At 48.3% G+C, this 13,567-nt stretch overlaps 6 protein-coding genes across 6 annotated transcripts in view, besides 1 other annotated feature; 4 read left to right on the forward strand and 2 right to left on the reverse strand.

Annotated features, from left to right (window-relative positions):
- Positions 1-773, forward strand: part of K452DRAFT_278598 (uncharacterized protein) — a gene marked incomplete at its 3' end in the record, with an annotated part of 7,637 nt that extends 6,864 nt beyond the window's left edge. The window contains exon 4 of the mRNA XM_033539373.1: positions 116-773. Within this exon, the coding sequence (XP_033393088.1) occupies positions 116-773 (658 nt within the window). The remainder of the gene's footprint in view (positions 1-115) is intronic.
- A 412-nt stretch (positions 774-1,185) lies between these two features.
- On the forward strand, positions 1,186-2,501 carry K452DRAFT_235962 (uncharacterized protein; the record flags this gene model as incomplete). The annotated part of the gene is made up of 3 exons (XM_033537471.1): positions 1,186-1,326; positions 1,379-1,942; positions 1,995-2,501. Coding segments are annotated over 3 exons (1,212 nt in total), but the record flags the coding sequence as incomplete, so codon positions are not given.
- Positions 2,502-2,984: 483 nt separating this feature from the next.
- Positions 2,985-3,218: a sequence feature (Protein overlapping with rRNA (K452DRAFT_235944, KAF2137372.1) was converted to a misc_feature.).
- Positions 3,219-4,023: 805 nt separating this feature from the next.
- K452DRAFT_204832 (uncharacterized protein) lies at positions 4,024-4,823 on the reverse strand (the record flags this gene model as incomplete). Its single annotated transcript, XM_033536089.1, has 2 exons — positions 4,024-4,158; positions 4,626-4,823. Coding segments are annotated over 2 exons (333 nt in total), but the record flags the coding sequence as incomplete, so codon positions are not given.
- A 2,532-nt stretch (positions 4,824-7,355) lies between these two features.
- Positions 7,356-8,633, forward strand: K452DRAFT_291627 (iron reductase domain protein). Its single transcript, XM_033541214.1, has one exon. It carries the CDS (start codon positions 7,542-7,544, stop codon positions 8,388-8,390), a length of 849 nt encoding a protein of 282 aa, XP_033393091.1. The 5' UTR covers positions 7,356-7,541; the 3' UTR covers positions 8,391-8,633.
- Positions 8,634-9,764: 1,131 nt separating this feature from the next.
- Positions 9,765-10,254, forward strand: K452DRAFT_291630 (uncharacterized protein). Its single transcript, XM_033541215.1, has one exon. It carries the CDS (start codon positions 9,783-9,785, stop codon positions 10,185-10,187), a length of 405 nt encoding a protein of 134 aa, XP_033393092.1. The 5' UTR covers positions 9,765-9,782; the 3' UTR covers positions 10,188-10,254.
- K452DRAFT_235979 (uncharacterized protein) lies at positions 10,204-11,007 on the reverse strand (the record flags this gene model as incomplete). Its single annotated transcript, XM_033537473.1, has 1 exon — positions 10,204-11,007. The coding sequence occupies one exon, from the start codon at positions 11,005-11,007 to the stop codon at positions 10,204-10,206; it is 804 nt and encodes a 267-aa protein (XP_033393093.1).
- Positions 11,008-13,567: the final 2,560 nt, after the last annotated feature.

Here is a 13,567-nt window from a genome sequence, read left to right on the forward strand (position 1 = left end):
AACAAGAAACGTGTTCTTTTAGATAGCAGCATATATACCTCTATAGGTAGCAGTAATCTAGGAGGACAAGCGGCGTCTAATTCCTCGCGCCCAGCTTCACATTAACCTAAGTCAGGTTTCGATGGGTTTCACTTCAGCTTGATACGCTCGAAAGGTGCCCTGATATTATCTCTACACGGAAAGCTCTTACTGAATTGTCTTCAACACTGGATAAAGTCTACGAACGAGTTTTGGGGGGCGTCCATGCTGAAGACGAGCACACCTCCACAAACTTACCGCCACAGCAGACAACATATGAACAGCCGATAAATCTCAATCCGGCTGTAGATCCGCAAGTCGATTCTATGATCGCTCTTGCTCCCGTCAACTCATATTCTAGTTCCAGCGTCAGCTATGTCTCAAAACGAGTGTTTTCCGAATCCAATTCTCACGAAACTGCCTTGACGAGCATGGATGTCGAAAGCGCAGTTGCCCCATCGCTGTTATCCTCAGAAAAGTATGAACCACCAGCCCCTCCGGATGGACGAGACGAAGACATCAGATCGCTCAAATCCGACGACTCTGATAACCAATCACAAACCAATACACGAAGGCCCCGTACAGAGATTTATGCCATCAAACAACTTACGAATCTTCTTGTGGAGCACGAAAATATGATCAGTGTCAACAGAGGCCATCGAAAGGATGGGGGAAGAACGCTTCATTCGAAATTATCGCAGAATCCTCAAGACATACTATCGAAACTTATTGGTTCGAGCACAAAACAAATTTGAACGGGAAGCAACTGTTTTCCTGGGAAGACGTTCGAACCAGATCCGCATAGCAGAAGGTATTGTAGAGCGTATATTCGCTCCAGATGAGGATTTCGAAGGAGAGAGCTCTAAAACAAAACAAAGAGTGGAACAAAATGTCATTGGTAGATGGCTTCAAGGTATCCCTGGCAGTTATTCCAAAGAAAATATCCTGCAAGAACCATTGAAGGAGGCCAGCGATCAAGAGCTTGACAACGAGTCTAGTAGCGGTGAAGATATTGATTACGATGTTGATTTCTCTAACTTCAACGCCGCAAAAGACTTTTTCCAACGAGGAGCTCCATTCAAAACACTTCTACTGGACGTCAGGCTCTTGTCCTTACCGGCGTCGCTTCGTGAGATTTTTGAAACGGTCCCCAAAAAATTCATCAGCATTTCTTCCACCAAAGAAATTTCTCGGGCAGACAAAATCAAAGCGTTCATTGAGGACCGCACCAAACTTCAATGGGATTGGTGGCCGCTAGCTCCACGACTACATGAAATAACACTTGGAACCGAGCGATTAAAATGGAAAGTATGTGAATGGAAACTCAATCATGCTCAAGTTTAGATGTTAACTTTTATAGCTCTACAATTATCCAATGAACACCTTTGTATCCCTAGAATACGCTAGTTCTGTCAGAGAGATCATAAAGATGATGCCTGACTATCCACAAGATTGCTATTGTTGCAACGTTGAAATACAGCACCGTCTCCAATTTGCAAGATGGGTAGCTCCCTTTTTGCTTGAACCACTTCTAAGAAAAATTGAAAATGGACCTGGGGCATCAAACGCACAAAAGCAACCCACACCACCGCCTGCTCATCCATCTTCTTCAACGCCGAGCGACAATCGAACCACTCAAAGAAACTCCAACGCTATACCAGAGGGTAACAACCCTATAGATCCACCACAAGCCCCATGGCAAATGCCAGGCGTTCCACAGAATTCCCCAATTAGCAATACCAACTTGCTCATCTTTGGAATCCCAGTTTCCGGAGCAATTCACATGCTCGAATTCATAAAAATTTACGACCATACCAGCGATGGTGATCTTTTCACTGAACTGAAAAAGAGACACAAAATACATTTCGGTTGGATTAAACGCTGTTTTTCACCTTTTCGTTTCAGCTTTTGCAAATTTGTCAAGGTAATCATGAGAATATCACACTATTCTACCAACACTAACAGCCTGCCCGCAGTTCGAAATCGTAGACTCACGCGAACTTTCCCGTTGCGTCGGCGAAAGTCTACCGGATAATAGCGGTAATAAGCACATAGATTACAACTATCAACCCCGCCCTGGGAAAAATCCCCCAATTGACCAAGAAAAGTTCAAAGCCTATCTCACAGCCTGTGACAGTCAATGTAATGCATCCTTTCGAGATATTTTGCATTACTGTTTCAAGATCGCCCCTGAAAAACAAGAGGCTTTGAGTTTTATCCCCCAGAAGCGGAGCGACCTGGCATTGAACCCAAACAGGGGCCTAGACGTATGGGGACTTCAAGCTAACTACGCTGTATCTTTTCTTTTTGTAGTGGTTTATTATTTGTTCACGATGGGTTTGACATACATCTTCCTTATCTGCTGGCTGTCTAGGCATCCTAACGATCTGCAAAATGCTTCTATTCCGTTTTTTATGCTTTCTGCAATGTTGCCACAGATTCTCGCAATAACTGGATTGGCCTTTAGTCAATATCTCTTATAAATAGTCCCATCTTTTATAGAAAAATGTGCCCGCGATGCACTGAAATATCAACGGAGTTACTACGTGTGAAGCTGGGCGCGAGGAATTGGACGCCGCTTGTCCTCCTAAATTACTACTACCTATGGAGGTTTATATGCTGCTATCTAAAAGAATACGTTTTCTCTTTAAGATCCTTATTCCCTTGCAGTGGATAAACGTGTGGTGTAAGGGGTAAGGCTGTAGTGTAACAACTAACTGTAATAAGGCTGAAAAAACGAGAGTTATCCGAGTGATCCTGGCTGACACTACGAAACTTTTTAGATCTTCGACAATATTTAAAAAAAGATCCAAAAGAATAGATGTAAAAGATCTGATTATAAACTTTTTTCAATGCGGCACCGACTCTAACTCAACCAAAGTCTAGCCGGCACAACAATCATACGGCTATAGTGGCTCACAACACCAGCTCACGGCGAATACCACCCACCGTGATAAACTTACTACGCAAAACAACAACCGAAGAACAAAATCCAAAAAGCAAAAACATACAACAGCTGGGATTCGCTAGTGGTCACCCACCTAACTACTAATCAGCCGGTTCATAGCTTATGTATGGCAGAGCGGACGGGATGCCCAGTATTCTATGACCTGTGGTCGTATGTGCTTATATTTTTTGCAAAATTATCTTATATACCCCAATCAACAGATGCCCTGTGCATTCCCGTCCGTTCCGGATGACGACCCTCGGAAGGCCAAGCCCATGCTCACCATCAACGTCCAGGGCATCTCCGCCATCACGCAAGCATTCGCGCTGCTGTTGATTGCTGTGGCGAGACGCCGTTGTGAATGCGTCGTTGCTGTCGGTTTCAGGCTTCTACCACACCTCCAAAACGGCGCTGCAGACATTTAATGTGACACAGCGCCTCAGGCGGTGGCCGTTCCACGTGCCTGTCGTGTTGGGCGCGATCGAGAGCGACGTTTCCGCCAGCGTGCCTCCGCTTCGTCTGCCCGAAGGCTCGCTGCGCGCTCGACGACTACGTGCGCGATTTGTCGGCAACTTTCTTGGTGTTGCATGCAAGGTCCACCGTGGCGAGGTGGCTAGCCAGGTTCGAGTCCTTGTGGCCTGTGGCTGGCCTTTTGTGTGTTCTTCATTTCTTCTTCCCGGTAGGGTTCAGCTCGTCCACGTTGGTCCTTCTCTTGTGGCTGCCGGATTGGTGATCCTATAGAGTACAGGCCTGGCTGGCAAAGTAGAAGAGTGAAGCGGATGTGGGGTCGAAAAGATGAAGTTGGTGCAACGTCTTTCGAAGAGGATGGCGTTTGTTGTAGCTAGTTGGATGATTCCTTTGTTGCTATTTTCTGCCTTTTTACAAATTAGCACTGGGCATAGACGATAGAAAATATCAGACGAATTGTCTTGAATCCGCAATCAACCTCATTCTCATGCTGTCTGAGTGAGGTAATCTTAGAGTAATTCCACAATCTCGGTATTCTTTGCAGCAATGGCGAAGTCCAACGGAGTTGCTCTATTATTCATTGAAGCCGGCCCAGCACCGTAACTCAAGAGGACTGTCGTGGCCTCAAAGTTTCCTCTCCACGCTGCCATGTGGAGAGCTGTTTCGCCGGCGTTGTTTCGTGCATCAACGCTTGCTCCAAGCTCAAGGAGGTAGCAGACGACAGGCTCAGAGCCGTTTGAGGCTGCAGAGTGGAGTGCTGAATTGCCCCACTTACATCTATAACCCTTTCTGTTAAAATGGCTCCGCGATTGCATAAAAGCTTGACTGTAACCAAATGGCCGTTGTAGGCGGCATCCACGAGGGGGGTGTATTCATGTTCGCCTCCTTTATTTTCCATTGAAGCTCCATGGTCGAGCAAAGCTTTTACTACCCTGGTATGGCCATTTTTAGCAGCGCCCTGAAGGGGGTATATCCGTCTTTGCATTCCACGTCAACAGTCGCACCGCCTGAGAGGAGTAGATCAACACAAATAGCCTGGCCACTATAAACAGCCTGACCACAATAAGCAGCAGCATGTAGTGGCTGGGAATGGTTGGAGGTTTCCTACTGCTATCGTAAGTGGCGTGTGCCCTTTGGCTGTTTCGAGATTTATGTCAGCTCAAGCACTGACGAGTTTCTGAACGCAAAGAACATCTTTTGCGAACATCGCCAAATGGATTGGAGCCTCCATGCCCGTCTCTTTAGATGTTCTCGCATTGACGTCTGCTCCTGCATTAATAAGGAGCTTGATTGCGTGAGAGTTGGATTCTGAAGCTGCCATATGCAAGGCGGTCCTTCCTCTAGAATCCTTTAGCTTTGGATCCGCTGCTTTTCGAAGGAAAAACGAAAGAATTGCTTTATCGAGGGTAGCAAGTGAGAACCTGGTCTGGAACGGAAATCAGAAGTCTGTGATTCCCTTCTCCGTGAAGAAATCGAGAGCCTTCGGGTGCCCTATGGAACGCAGAACGATGTACAGTCTCGGGCTGGCCGAGGGTAGTTCCAAGATTCTCAGCAGGTTCGAGATCTCACAGATGGCTTGGTCCGAGAACTTTGTCACAGGCTTTGAGTGGTTTTTAAAACGAAAATTCAGCCGACGCGCCGCTTCGGCACTCGTAATAGTCGAATCAAGAGATCGGTATTCTTGACATGGCTGAAGCTTGCCATCCGAGAGAGTTTCGGGATCTACGGTGGCAGCCATCTTGCGACAGGGCAGGAGATAGGAACGTACAAGCAGAGCCGTAGCAAATGACGGAGACAATGCAGAACGAGGCTGAGAATTCCAGTTCCAGCTATGAAGCAGCTCTGCTTACGTATTTCCCGGCGGCTATGCATGGTCAACGTGGCCATCGGATAAGACTTGCAGCTTTCTGCATCGTCGTTGTTTGGGGAAAGATTGCGACAAGGTATCTGTGACCGCGTAATCCGTACCTCCATACGTCGTGAGCGCGTCGTCCAAAGCCCCATCGACGCCGACGGAAGCCCATTTCGATACCTACAACAGACCATAAGAAGACAAAGAGTAACTCATCTCCAATGGATCATGATTCTCTCTTTAGCTTGCATTTGGCAATTGTTGGACGGGACTTTTAGCGGCTACAGTGGTCGAGTAGACCAACGCATACTGTCATTGCTTTTCGCCTATGAATCCCAAGCGACAGCACATACTAGCCACTGTAGGTGTATTGGGTATCCTGCATGCCCGGATGTCCAGATGGAGTGTGTAAGGCGGTTGGAGGAGTTGGTTGAGTGAAGCGGTTCTGAGTGGCCCGCTCTGTTCCGCTTCGCCGCGGTCTGTCACGTGCCTGCGCACTGGGACGCTGGGACCTTCGCTCACCGCCCGCCCGCTCAGGTCGGACACGACAGAACAAACCAACATCGCGACCGACGCCGCGCTCACCGACACCTCGACACCCTCCCGCCGGATCGCTCCACACCCAAATGTTCTCACACCTCGCGCATCCTACGTGTGCGCTTTCGCCCAGCGCCCCTTTGCCCTCACCGTCAAGCCTGAAAACGTCCTCGCGACGCCCCCGAAGCCATCTCCGCAACGAGCACAGACGCCCGGCTGTCGAGAATCTGGCCGCTGAGAGCCATGAGCATGGCCTTCGGGATTAAGGCTCCAAGAGCATCCGGACTGGTACACTGATGGAGACGCGGCTTAGATTTGAGCGTGCGGGCAGGGACACGAACCGAGCGACCTCGGCTGCGGCGGCGGAGGCGCAGAGGAGCAAAAGGAGCGCCGGCTAAGGGACATTTGCGCATTGGCGGCGAAATACCGATCCCCCAACAGGTCTACTCGAGACGGATTTCTCGATTGAAAGAGCCAGGGAGCTCGGCGGCGGTGGCGATGCTTTTTGGGGCAGCGCTGAGCTGGACCAGTAAGAGCAACGGTAATTCGGCGCGGCGACCGCACAACGGAGTTTTTTGGGATTGGACCGGAGACGTGTTATGCGTGTGTTTCGAGCAGGGGGCCTTCCGCAAGTACATCATCCGGCAGTCCAAAGATTGTCGGCAGCGGTTAGGGGCTGATCGGTGGGCGCATGTTGGGTCGTGCTCGAGTGCTGGCCTTGCTGACTGACGGTGAGTTTGGATGGCCTGCCGATGGAATGAACGGCTCCACACGCAGATATACTACATACTACGTAGTACTCTGCTAAATAAAGGTAAGCTTGACGTCTAAGAGTGCTCGTAAGTTAATATAAGGGATAATAAATGAACTTCTTATAGCGATTCTGTAGATATAAAAGAGACGGATATAGAAACTTTTGCCTAGCGTTTCGGACGACGGACGTTTGCCGGTCGGTCCGCAGGGGGCGCATTACGTGCGCGAGAGCAAGGCGAATAGGGCAGGTACCCCGCAAATTTAAGGGCGTGTTTCAGGGGTGTCGCGCACAGCCCAGCGGCGGCAGTGGCACCTCCTTCTTTCCAGCAGCCCTCTCAACCACCACCACCACCACCACCACCACCGTCATCACTTGGAATCGCAACACCAACAACACAACCATCGATCATGATGAGTGACTAACTATCGCGACTACCTCAATTGATCCAACGAATAGTTACCTAACAAAAAAAAAAGAGAAAGGAGCACTTCAGCTACTGCAAATAGATTGTCTACAACACTCCAACCACCCAACCAACACACCCCGTATCCGCTGGCGGTGATCGGCAGTGGACTCCAACGGACCAATGCTTGTTTCTAGAAGTCGTTTGGAGGGTCGAGCCGCCGAGCGGGGGTGACGACGCGGTAAGGTCGGAGCGGCAGGGCTCGCTTGCGCTGAAACGCTCGTGAGATGAGCCCGGGAGCAGACGGTGGGCCGTTTCCGACCCATGCTGAGCAATAAACATGCTGTGAGTGGATCGTTGCCATACTACGCCCCACGCTGGGTAATAATCATGCTGTGAGTGGGCGGGTAGGTATATAGGAAGGTCAAGCTGCTGCTCTGCTCTTCTCTTTCCCTCCTCACGCTCACAGTCCAGCGATCGCTTTCTCTTTCAGTCATTCTTTTCTGAATATCCACACTCTTTCGGCCCGGCGCCTACATCACATTCTCTCAACAACTTCAAAATGCGTTCCGTCTTCACCTCCGTCGCCGCCATTGCTGGCGTTGCCTCCGCCGCCACGGCCCCCTACACCGACAGCACCACCGGCATCAAGTTCTCCCAGTACACCGACAAGTCCGGCTATGCCTTCGGCATGGCCGTGCCTGAGACGGTTGGCAAGGACTTCATTGGCCAGATCGTCGCCCCCGGTGAGGGCTGGGCCGGTGTCTCCCTGACCTCGTCCATGATGGCCTCGACCCTGATCGCGGCCTGGCCCAACGGTGACGACGTCATCGGCAGTCTGCGCAAGACCACCACCTACACCAACCCCAAGGCCCTGACCGGCGACGCCAAGCTCGTCCCCATTGCCGAGGGTACCTCCAAGAACGAGACGCACTTCACCTACACCTTCCTGTGCCAGGGCTGCATCGTCGGCGACACCTCGACCTTCAAGGCCGACGCCAAGAGCGCCGTTCTTGGCTGGGCTCTTGCTGACGCCGCCCCCACGAACCCCGAGTCCGCCGACGAGGCCGTCCTCGCCTACCACAAGACCGGCTTCGGTGCCTACGGCCTGCCCATGGCTGATGCCGAATCGGCCGACTACGAGACCTGGGCCGCCATGGCCAACGGCAGCGGCTCCTCCGGCTCCGGCTCCAGCGCCGGTGCCTCCACCCCCGGTGCCTCTACCCCCGCCGCCGCTGCCTCCACCCCCGCTGCTGCTGCTTCCACCCCTGCTGCCGCTGCCTCGACCCCCGCTGAGGCGCCCGCTTCGTCTGCTGAGGCTCCCGCTGCCACCTCTGCCCCTGCCCAGGGCAGCGTCACGACCACCACGATCATCAAGACCGAGGCCGTCACTTCGACTGTCTACGTTTAAGTCTGAAAAGGCTTGGAGGGGGTTGGCTCTCGACCTGTCGGCATCGGTGATGCATCGCGGGCTTGAGTGAGGAGGAAGGGTCTATGTAATGGACGGATAGATGGCTAGACGGACGACGATTGATCGCTGGACGGATACAGTTCTCTCTTCGGAGCTGAGTCTCCCTTCATATAAATACATTCATATATATGCATGCACATATCTTCTTCATAGAGAATTGCGTACAAAGCATCTGATTTCATGACTATCTATTTGATTGAGCATTGGCGTGCCGGTTTATAAGTGATTGTGCTGGAAATAGGTGACCTAAATTGAAGGGGATTACGCCACCACAACAGCGTTACATCTCAATATTCTCCACGCCCCGCCACAGCTCTTCTCATGATAGAAACCCCAAGCCTTACTATATCTCCGCTCCGTAGGCTCGTAGCAACCTCGCCGCCTCACCATCCGTAGCCACACACCCATCCCTCAACAACGCAGCATCAAAGCCCTTCAAACTCGTATCCTGCAGCGTCTCCAACACACAAACATCCGTATTCACGCCCGCAAACAGGTAACGTCCTCACCATCCCTCTAAACCCACTCTTACTAACACTATGCAAACTATTCCTTACGCTTCTGGTCACATCAGTGTCGGCACATTTCCGCAATTACCACTACGTGTCTATACCTCGCAGTCCATACCCACATAGACCTCTAATCTCATGTCCAACCAGATTGTTAGATTCCAAAACATCTCACGTGTTCTATTGTCGGGTCGCTCAAGTTAGCGCTGCTGCGCCACTGCTGTGCCGCTGATGAGCAAGTGATTGTGATTGTGATAAAAGGTGACGCGCACTTACTCGGCTAGGTGCTCATTCCTTCGAATCCTTCCTTTCTAAATAAAGACTTGTAAAGGGTGTAGGTGCATCGGATTGAAACTCGGCGTCTATGTCTTAGCTTCTGAATCGCTATTCCTTGCGCGGCCCGTTCCAATCCGACGTACTCACACCCCGAGAGATGCTTTATCACCAACAAGCGGCGGCTATGTATTCAATGTGATTTGATATTATAAAAAGCTTCGGCAAAGGAAACAGTGGGGGAGAAGAGCTTGTTGTATATATAAGGGAGGTTCTATGCTAGGCAACACAACATAAACATATCTCAACTGAAATCAAACCGCCACACTGTAAGTCTTTTGTCTATCCCAAACCTTGTTAAAATGCCCTCAAACAAAGATCGTCTGTATATCGCACTTTATGCCCGTGGGGGTAGTCCGACAATGCCAGGCAGAGAGGATACGTGAGTACTGACGAACCGTTCACGAGGGACTGCTAATATCTAACGAATGCTAGATATCATTGGGCTATCCTGGTTGGACCAAAGGTGGAAGTCGAGGGAGGAAGAGGCATGCGGTACCACGCAAAGGAAAGACTCCAGCAAGGAGGCGGGTCGGAGTGGGTTTTCGAGGAACGAGACACGCCTCTCACACCGACAAGCATGCTGCTCGTCCGCGTGCTGATTGGCAAGGTTGAGAAAAGAGACCGACTGCTTGAAGTCATGCAGAAAACGCCTATAAGACAAGGTCAACCAGGTTGGAACTGCGTAGGATGGGTGAAAGAGGTTCTGGAAACGCTCGCGGCCGACAAGAAAGCACTGGGTACTAGCGTCACTGATTGGGGTAAGGTACGAAATGCTGCCATGGGATACGTCCAGAGCAAGAAAGACCAGCATCGATTCGACGGACAGGGTAATTTCGATATGGGAAAGATACCAACGTACGATTTGATTGAGAACAAGGAAACGACTCCGTAGAGTAGACTTGATAAACTCAGAAGTCGCCGAAAAACCTTTGACGGATCTCCTCCATGGCCAGCTCTTTCGGCAGAGGTTCCAAGAATTTATCAATCTCCTCTCTCCAGAAGCTGTTTTGCGGATTTACCTGACAAGCGGTTGTATATTCCCAATACGAAGGAAACCACCCGGCAGTCTCCCAGTCGATGATGCCCACGATCTTGTCTTCCTGAGAAAGAATATTAAGACTGCTAAGATCGCCGTGAGTGAAATTAGGTGGTGGCCATGGCCCATCCTGCAGTTCGATAAGCTCATTGACCTTAGGGTCCAAGTTTGGATCTGGATGCAAGCCCCCTCTTAAGTGTTGGTGAAACGCTTGAATGCTCTCAAATGGTCCAATCCGCAAAGAAGGCCCCGGTAGACGAGGATCGAACAGTGGTCCGCCATCAACATTATGTACTCCTGGGCCTGATGCAGGTATATCTCGCATTTCCTGAACTAGCCGCTTTAGCTCAAAAAGGATGCTAGCCTTCGACTCTTCACTCCGCTGAACCCATCCTTGCCCAATCATGTCTCCGCTGATTTTTTCCATTACGATGTAGGTCCAATCGCCCCGTTTGAATGCGCAGTACACCTTTGGTACAGGTATGGAGGTTTTTTGTGCAATAAAACGCATTGTGGAGGCCTCCGCGAGGCATACGTGAGGTCCATACTTGACACAAAACTTGCCGGACAACATGAGGACATTGCCCTTCCGGGGTCGGAAGCGCTTAAGAAGCGCTATTAGGACAAGAACAGCGTACTGCCATATCCAAGAGTTGTTAATAGGTGCAGAATCCATTTGTAAGGTTCGTAATGAAGTTTTGGTCCGTGTTGGCTGTAATGAGGAGGCCAGGACGCGTAGCTATTCGACGACAGAAAAACTTCTGCGGGCGTCGCTTACTAACTACCTAGCGCCAAGCTGCAGTTCCGACCGTGGTCAATAGATCACGTGAGATATATGGCGAGATTATGGCGAATAACTAAATAATCACCTCGCTGAAATCAAGCCTTATTATAGTATAGATCTATAGTATAGAGAATGTAAGTCGCATGCCCTTCTTAGCTTAGACGTAAAATAGGAAATACAGCTCTTAGGCTACCCTAAGGCAGTCTTTTATCTATATACTCCTAATAAAGAAAAATAAAATTTTCGTAGAACGAAGTTCTATAGCTAGGTATCTCCTATAATTTAGCATGTTCTCTAAAAATTTAAACACTACTAGTAATTTATTATATTTAGTTTTTACTTAATTAATAAGATAAAAAGCTCCTCTAAAGTTTCTATATTCTACTAGACAGGTTTAATCTTTATTAGGGAGAATTGTAACAGTATCTAATTCTTCTCTTTATAAAAATTATAAACTATTCGGCGTGTAAGATATTTTAGTTATAGCTAAGGTAGGTAGTTATTGGAAATTTAACGACGTTGACCTTAGGAGGCTGTTGTAATGAATGGGGTTTTAATTAATAGTAATGAGTGATATAATCTTGTTAGGAGCCCGGTAGGCGGAGTCCTCTTATACCCTATGCTAAATAACTAAGCTATAGAAAAAGTAATATAAACTGCGTATACTTTAATATACCCCCTTCGCGTAGTGCCGCTTTAGGTAGTACGCGATAAACGCTGTAGTATTAAGAAAGGTAAGATAGTAAAAAGATAGTGGCTGATGTAGATAAAGAAATAGTTAATCTAAGGTGGTTATCTTCTGCTATATCTTATTTAGGCGTAGGGACTAGGCCGAGCTATTTAATAAAGGCTTAGTACCTTTGTTTTAGAAGGGATTTAGTTAGCCTATTAGCTATTATGTCTGCTATCGGAGTCTAACGAAAGCTGACGTTTCCTGCCTAAGCTTCTTAGCGAAGCTAGTAATGATAAATATCTATATATCTAAGCTTAGTGATAAGCTTAGTAATATTTTCTTCTATAAGGCGAAGAGTTTGCTTGTTATCGTACTGAATTTTAATATGGTGTCTAGGATTAAACTCTATTCCTCGGAAGAAACGCTTCTACTAATAGTACTGCTTGGCTGTGTCTGATAGAGTAAGGAGCTCTGCCTTAGTGCTTAAGGTAGTAACTGTGGGTTGTTTAGAGGATTTCTAATCGACCGGCCCTCTAAATAGTGTGATTAGTAAGCCCTGATGGCTACGACGCGTGGCTAGGTCGTTACTATATGATGCGTTACTGCTAATAGTAAAGACTGCCTGCTCGGGGGTATATCCCTGAAAGTAGATAGCTAGCTTGCGAGTGGCGCCTAGGTAGGCGAGCAAGCGCTAAGCGAGCTGCTAGTGTCGCGGCGAGGGGTTGCTTAAATAAGTAGAGAGGGAAGAGTAAGCGTAGGTAATATCTGTACGCGTGCTAACGGCTGTAAACTAAGCTGAGCCTATCTTACTTTAATACGTATAAACGTCCTGCGGCGTAGCGTAGTCCTCCTCGTTTAGAACTAACTATTTATTAGCCGGTAGTAGCGTTAGCGTATTTAGATTTTCCTTAACGTTGTAACGAGCTATAATGCTAGAGATATATAACTCTTAAGAGAGCTATAAAAGTCGCTAAGCGCGATCTCTTACTATCCGAAGAGTAAGGAACTACTAGACTTCTCCTATTATCCTTATCTTATAGCGCTGGAATAGGTCTTCCTAAAAGGCGTTAGCGAACTTTTCGTATTATTTATAGAAGGCTATAATAACATCGTTAACGAAGAAGAAAACGAATAAATATTCGTTAGTATAAAGGTAGGGAGCGTCTGGGATAGCTTCTAAGCCGAGGTCCTATAGTGTTCTATAAAAATACTTCTACTATAAGGTAGGTAATTCTTTTAATCCGTATAGCGCGCGCTTTAGCTATAGGATTCGGTCGTATAGAAGTTTTATACCTTTAGGCGGAGTATAGAAGGTTTCGTTTTCTAGTAGCACGTGGGGAAAGGTATTAACTATATTATATTACCTAGTCTCGAGATCAAAGGCGTAGATGATAGTAATAAGGGTATAGAAGATACGGAAGGCTAGGGTAGCGGCGTAGGTATCCTAAGTCGTTATCTAGAGGTCGCCTCGTATGCAGATCCTTGCCTTTACCTTTATAAGGTAGCCGTGTTTATCGAATTTATACTTAAAGACCTAGGTAAGAGGGATTATCTCTTTGTTAAGTGACTAGGCTTTAGTAATATCTACTACTATCTATACCCTCTTACCCTAGACTTCCTGTAGTTCCTTAAGCATAGTATAGTAGAAGTATCCTCGTAGCGAATAAGTTACTACGTCTTTAAAGTACCGGGGCTCTAGTAGTAGGTTATCTCTACGAATTCTCGGTAATAGTAGCGGACTACTAAGTATAGTATCCGGTATTAACGGAAGTAACGATT

The sequence above is a fragment of the Aplosporella prunicola genome (genome assembly GCF_010093885.1).
Source record: "Aplosporella prunicola CBS 121167 unplaced genomic scaffold K452scaffold_30, whole genome shotgun sequence".
Lineage (NCBI taxonomy): Eukaryota > Fungi > Ascomycota > Dothideomycetes > Botryosphaeriales > Aplosporellaceae > Aplosporella > Aplosporella prunicola.